At 31.7% G+C, this 7500-nt stretch overlaps 1 protein-coding gene across 4 annotated transcripts in view; it reads right to left on the bottom strand.

Moving 5' to 3' along the window:
- LOC113078382 (cGMP-dependent 3',5'-cyclic phosphodiesterase-like) overlaps window positions 1-7500 on the bottom strand; it is an 83352-nt gene that overhangs the window by 13731 nt on the left and 62121 nt on the right. For all 4 annotated transcript variants that reach the window (XM_026250708.1, XM_026250710.1, XM_026250707.1 and 1 more), the window contains 4 exons: window positions 7356-7411; window positions 5209-5268; window positions 3006-3153; window positions 1625-1677 (listed from right to left, as the gene is read on the bottom strand). In XM_026250708.1, the coding sequence (XP_026106493.1) occupies window positions 1625-1677; window positions 3006-3153; window positions 5209-5268; window positions 7356-7411 (317 nt within the window). The remainder of the gene's footprint in view (window positions 1-1624; window positions 1678-3005; window positions 3154-5208; window positions 5269-7355; window positions 7412-7500) is intronic.

The following is a 7500-nucleotide window of genomic DNA, read 5'->3' as shown; positions in this document are numbered from 1 at the left end:
ATCATCTGCTGATCTGACTGCGTTTGGATTTGTATCTTCTTGTGATCGTCCATTGCCTTCTGCTGTTTTTAGATCAAGATAATGATCGTCACAGAAAGCACAGCTAACAAATATATATTCTGATATATTTTTGCTCAAATTGCCATTACATTATGAAAATGTTGTTCTCCGAACATTTTAAACGTCCAGTTTTTAAATGGTTTATAATGTTTTTCTGGGTAAGGATTAGATTAGAAGGAACATAAAAAAAAAACATTACTTTTGAACCTTTTGCCAACATTATGAGAACATTAACTTTAAGAGGAACATCCAACAAAACTATTTTAGGAAATAATAATAATAATAATCCTGAATCACTGAGTGAAAGTGTTTTTTTTCCAGCAGAACCGAGAGTCTTGTGTGTTCATGCATAAGGAAGTTAAATAAAATGTTATTTATGCATGACAATGCAAAAAAAATTATAATAAAATAAAATAAAATAAAATAAAATAAAATAAAATAAAATAAAATAAAATAAAATAAAATAAAATAAAATAAAATAAAATAAAATAAAATTAAATTAGTCTTTGGCAATAATACAGAAAGTAGTCAAAACTCTTAACGTGTACAGCAAATACAGGTCATAAATTAAATTAAATTAAATTAAATTGTATTATTTAAAAAAAAACAGGCAGTTTAACTAAAATAAAATTTAATACTTTGCTAATATTCCCAATAAGTTATGAAAGCATTATGTTCATTATGCTCGGTTCTGAATGTTACATTTTTTTATGTAAAAAAAAAGAAAAGAAAAAAGAATCCTGCTAATGTGAACATCAAGGGAACATTCCATTGTATCATTTTGAAAACAATGTGGAAATGTTACTTTTGTTCTCGGAACATTCTAAAACAAGTAGCCACATTTAAGACAAACAAGTTTCAGAAATAAATATATATTTCAGAAAAATATTTCTTTATCTTTTTATATTAAAAATGTGTTTCTGTGCTGGAAAATTTAATTATTATAATCTTAATTCAAGGGTAAACGAATTTGTTTACTGTTTACTGTTTCTAAAACAGCTTACTGCTTATATATACTCTGAAAAAAAAAATCAAAATAAAATCAAAAGTTTAGAAAACTTGTTTAACGCAACCAGCTTCAGGAGGTTTTTGAGGTTTCTCAACTTTTTCTTGTATAAACTGAAAACAGCAAGTTGAGAAAACTCTAAAATCTCCTGAAGATGCGTTTGATTTCTTTTTTTATTACAGTGTACACAGTGTACAGTAATATCAGTGTCACGTATTTCCTTGTGTGTCACGGTAGATCAGACTCTTATTATAGAATTTAATTACGGAAAAACTGTTTTGAGCATGAAAACGGATTAAAACATAGCTTATAAATAACAGGCAATAACATATACGTTGTCTATAGCCTATAAAACAGCTCCATAAATAGGAATATTTCAATGCATGATTTTTAGTGAGACATCAAATAACCCGAGACTTGACTCGGACTCCAAGTTAAAGACTTGTGAACATCTCTGGTCTGATTATAATAACTAAAATGTGTGTTTTTTGTCATGTAATTTGGATAGTAATCTGCCCAGCTCTGGTTATATCTAGTATCTGGTTAGTCTGTACTTACATAGTTGATGACTTTGAGCTGCAGGGAGGCGGCGTCCAGATCATACAGCTCACCTGTCAATCACACTTTTACATTACATTATGCCACAGAGACACCCAAGACTCGATAGAAATACATGCCTCTAAATGCATTTCTGCTGCATTGATATTACGTACCTTAACGCACATTTCACTGCAGTTTCAAAGTGAAAAGTCCAGTGAGTGGCGCTAAAACACGAGTTCACTACGCGATCCTGAAACGGTTTTGTTACGTTGATATAAGCACGTATTGCTGTGTTTGTATTACGCTGCTGAAAACGTATTGCGGTGGTTCATAATTCACATATCTGAGAGCTGTCACTATAAACATTTATGTTAGAAATATCCTCTACACAAAACATTTACATTTAGTCATTTAACAGACGCTTTTATCCAAAGCGACTTACAAACGAGAACGATAGAAGCAATAAAAACTAATAAAAGCGCAACAAATGAAAGTGACAAGTCTCATGTAAAATAAATATAGAAAATATATATAAAATACAAAAAAAAATATATATATATATATATATATGTATATAAAATAATATAAAATAAATTAACAAATAAATTAATAAATTAATAAATTAATAAATTAATAAATTAATAAATTAATAAATTAATAAATTAATAAATTTTTAATTAAATTAAATTAAATTAAATTAAATTAAATTAAATTAAATTAAATTAAATTAACCTTCCAGATAGTGTTAACAAATATAAAAGAGATATAAAAACACATTTGTTGATGCAGCTGTGCTATTTTAACTTCCTTACAGATTTGAGCTGTTTTTTTTTCGAACTACTCTGAAGTCTCTCCTAAAACATATCTGCTTTCCCTGGCTTATAAATAATTTTCTATTATGGTCTTTGCCTTTTTTATTTTGTGTTGTTTTAGTCATTATATCACTGGGGCTAGGCTCTGTATTAATTGTGTTTAGTTTGTGCTGATTTCTATATTTAGTTTTAATCTCTTCTGAATCTCTGTACAGCACTTAGGTCAATCGTGTGGCTGTTTTTATATGTGCTGTATCAATAAATTGAACGTTTCTCAAGTAATTATGTGAAAATTAGGCTTTATTTATCTAAACTGGGGACCTGCACATTATAATTTGTGTGAAAGAGAGTAAAAGTTGTCAGAGTTATACTGCCTCTAGTGTTCATTTCAACTGGAAACTGCATCGATTCCTACGTAAAGGTAAAACATTTGTTTGAGTTTTCAGTTTGGCAGAAACATAGGTAGAGGCTTGTATTTCCAATGAGCTTAAGTTGCACATAGAATCTGAAATGCTTTTTAATGCTACAGTAACACAAGAGTGTGTGTTGTGTATTTGTGTGTGTGTGTGTGTGTGTGTGTTTCTCACCACACAGCCGTAGGATCTTGCGGTCGAGCTCTCTGTAGTCATCTGCCTGTGCGTTGGCTTTGGGCTCCACTGGTGCATTGTGGGATTGAGTGTGTGGCCGTTTGGAGCATCTCTGAATGTCTCTGACTCGCTTACAGGCCACAGTGAGCTGACAACACACACACACACACACACACACACGCACACAATATAAACACTCGCATTTTGACATGCACATGTAGTAACGTTTATGTAGAAAGTGTAAATCTATGTAAAATCACAGCCATGCTGATAGAGTATAGAGTGATATCACATGGCAATGAGTTTGCGTAATTGGATGACACAAGTGTGTAAATAAATAAGAAACAACCATCGAGTGTCTTAAAAATATTCTTTGTGCAGAACTACTTTCTTCCTCCACGAATCCAAATCTCTAGCAGACAGTTTAATTTTCAGCGCTGGGGTCGAACTAGTTACATGTAACCAAATTACGTAAAAAAGAAATAGCTACATGGGAAAATATTAACGATTACCTTAGAGTTACAAATGATCTGCTCTTATCATCTGATCGTGGGTGTATCTCTCTATTAGTTTTATTGGATCTTAGTGCTGCGTTTGACACAATTGACCACAACATTCTTTTGCATAGACTTGAACACTTTGTTGGCATCAGTGGAAGTGCATTAGCATGGTTTAAATCATACTTATATGACCGCCATCAGTTCATAGCAGTGAATGAAGATGTATCATATCGATCACAAGTGCAGTATGGAGTACCTCAAGGCTCAGTACTAGGGCCGCTACTCTTCACGCTTTATATGTTACCCTTGGGAGATATCATCAGGAAACATGGTGTTAGCTTTCACTGTTATGCTGATGATACTCAGCTCTATATTTCTTCACGGCCCGGTGAAACACACCAATTTGAAAAACTAATGTCTAAGACTTGATGGCTGCTCTGTCATTCCTTCGTCATCAGTTAGGAACCTAGGTGTGCTTTTTGATCGCAATCTTTCCTTAGAAAGCCACGTTTCTAGCATTTGTAAAACTGCATTTTTCCATCTCAAAAATATATCTAAATTACAGCCTATGCTCTCAATGTCAAATGCAGAAATGTTAATCCATGCATTTATGACTTTAAGGTTAGATTATTGTAATGCTTTATTGGATGCTCTAAATCATGACACACCAGTGTTTTGGGAGTTTAGGACAAGTGCTTATTCCATAACTGTTTTATGTCCTATTGCGTTCATGTATGTATATTATTTAAGATAAACTATTTTTACCAAGACTATGTTAGATGCCAGTGTTTCTTGTCATAACTACGCATACATTTGATTTCAAAACCGCATCATAGTTAACTAAACTATTTCTTGTTATGGTTTTAAATCTGTATTCAACCTCAGAATAATCTCTGAGTAATATTTTGTTGTGCCTGTGCTTAATTTATGATAATTCAAGTGATGAAGGGTAGTGAAAATCTGACAGTGCTTGGGTTACGTTTTTGAAAATGATTAACAGTTGAAAACATTAAATATTTACAATTATTTTGTGGTATTATTGTAAAAAAAAAGAGAGCTAATGCTATTTTAGGGGGGGAAATATAAATAAAATAAAATATAATGAAATCTGTTGTTTCTGCTTGTAAATTAGATGTTTTTTTGTCTTGTGATTTGTTTGCTTTCTTGTTTTTGCTCTCGTCGTGACATGCTTTTAAAGTGTCTGATGTTAAATTGCTTCTCTAATCAACAGAATCAAAGGTCTGTGAAGTGTGTGTGTGTGTGTGTGTGTGTGTGTGTGCGTGCTCTGATGATGATGATGGTGGTGGTGGTATGATGAAAGCCTTTGGACCCGTATCACCTCAAATAAAACCTGAGAGATGAAGGCGGATTGGCTTTTGACTCAACATCAGGATGAAAGAGCTCTGACTGAGAAATATACATTTAGTCATTCAGCAGACGCTTTTATCCAAAGTGACTTACAACAGAAATTTAAGAAAAGCTATGGAAAGTTTAAAGGAGATGTGGTACTATGGTATATTTCTGTAAGCTAGAGAGAGCAAATCTTATTCTCTTAAAAAACAGAAAACAAATAAAAAACCAAGATGCTTTTAAGTTTTCTGTCTCTGTGTTTCTCTCTCTCTCTCTCTCTCTCTGTGTGTGTGTGTGTGTGTGTGTGTGTGTGTGTGTGTGTGTGTGTGTGTGTGTGAGAGAGTGTGTCTCACATGTTTCTCCAGGATGGTGAGGTTTTGTTCATCTTGTTCTGTCAGTGGTTTACAGCAGACCTGTCGAGAGAGAGACAGAAGAAATCACACAATTCATTACATCCTCCTGCTCTATTTCTACCAGCTCTTTCTCTCTCTCTCTCTCTCCATTTGCTTTAGGTGTCACACTGTGACCTCTGACCCTGTGTCCGTCTGCAAGAGTCCCAGAGAGACACTACACAAGACACGCTCCTGATCTAATAGAGCGGACATTAAAACACTGAAATGAAGTCAAAGAGCAGCTCTGATCCACATAATATATCAGAGATGCATTACATTGATGAAGAGTGACTGTAAAGACATTATCTATTTCAAATAAATTTTGTTCTTTTGGACTTTCTATTCATCTGTGAATCCTGAAAAATAAAATGCATCACAGTTTCCACGATGCACGACTGTGTTCTACATTGATAATAATCAGAAATGTTTCTTGAGAAGCAAGTCATCATATTAAAATGATTTCTGAAGATCATGTGACAGTTTTTACAGTATTTTTGATCAAATAAATGCACAATTTGAGAGAGGAAAAGACAAAAAAACTCCAAACTTTGAACGGTTATAAACTAGACATGTAGAAAAATTATCAATTTTATAAACGACTATGACACATAAATATTTCACCAAATAAATATTATACTTTTTTTTTATTAATTCAACATACAAGTGTTTGGCAAAAATTGTCTTGAAATTTATGATTGAATGAATGGTTATTATTATTAACTAAAACCATTTTGTTACTTAAAAATCTAAATAAATAAATGAATAAATAAATAATAATTCAACATATACATATTTGGAGTTTGACAAATTTTTTGATTAAATTACCTGAAACATTTCCGTTACTTTAAAAAAAAATTAATAATAATAATTAATAACAATAATAATTCAACATTTAAAAATTCGGAGTTTGGCAAAAATTTTCTTAAAATTTATGATTGAATGAATGGTAATTATTATTAACTAAAACCATTTTGTTACTTAAAAAAATAAATAAATAAATAAATAAATAAATAATAATTCAACATATACATATTTGGAGTTTGACAAAAAAATTAATGAAATTACCTGAAACATTTACTTAAAAAAAATTATAATAATAATAAATAACAATAATAATTCAACATTTAAAAATGTGGAGTTTGGCAAACATTTTCTAAAAAAACTAAAAAAATATTTAATAATATAAAAACTCAACTTGTTGGCAATCAAACATTTATATTTGTTTATTGTGAACTGAAATGCTAAAATAACAAAAATGTAAATAAAATAATAATAAATAATATAAACTATATAGAAATAATAAAAACATATAAAATCAAAAAAAAAAAACAGACCGGTAAAAATAAACAAAATTGTAAAAAAGTTATCAGAAAACAAAGATATCAAGTAACTAAAAATATTAACAAAATAAAAAAACGAACAAACTAAAACAACGCAGCTTGAAGGAGGAGAATTCGATGCAAAAGCTCTCTGTGCGTTAAACATGATGCATGTAGAGATGTAATGCTGATCAACAGAAACAGTCTAAACCCAACACTCCTGAACATCTGCTCTGCAAACAATCAAACATCTCTTTACATGTGAAGCACAAACCAGTTCAAACTACTTCACATTCGACCCCAATTCATGCTGCTGCAATTCTGAATGATTACAAAACGATTTGCATGACGTGTCATTATGTGCAAAACAACAAAATGGACGAGATTTTGGTTGCCTTGCACTATTTTCATACTTTCTTCTATTTCCAAGTTGCCAAGTCTCTCAAGAATCCATAACTAAAACCGTTTTCGATACTTAATATAAAATAAATGAATAAAAATTAAACGTATCCAGCTTGTTTTTATGACGCGTCACGACCGCTGCAATAAAGTGTCTCCCATGCACTCAAAAATCTCATAAAATCCTAAAGTTTTATTACTCTATTAGAAATAAACACTTTAATTGGACGAACGCCGCCTGTAAAACTGCAACATTAGGCAGCTGGTTAAAAATAACGAGCTATAACGAATTCAGATGACATTCACTGATTCATTGGTTGAGTGGTGTGTGTGTGTGTGTGTGTGTGTGTGTGTGTGAAAGAGAGAGAGAGACATCACAGCAGAACTCACCAGAATCAGAGCGATCACCTTCCCTTCGTCACCGTCCACCAGAGGAATCACGAGCGCTGAGACAAAAAGAGATCAATCACTGCAACTTAAAGCACAAAAATGAAGATTTGCTGTGACTTTATTAATTCTCAGACCATCTGTAGGT

This window comes from Carassius auratus, unplaced genomic scaffold (genome assembly GCF_003368295.1).
Source record: "Carassius auratus strain Wakin unplaced genomic scaffold, ASM336829v1 scaf_tig00025653, whole genome shotgun sequence".
Classification (NCBI taxonomy): domain Eukaryota; kingdom Metazoa; phylum Chordata; class Actinopteri; order Cypriniformes; family Cyprinidae; genus Carassius; species Carassius auratus.
The sequence above is the reverse complement of the archived record's forward strand: the minus strand, read 5'-3'. Positions and strand labels throughout refer to the sequence as shown.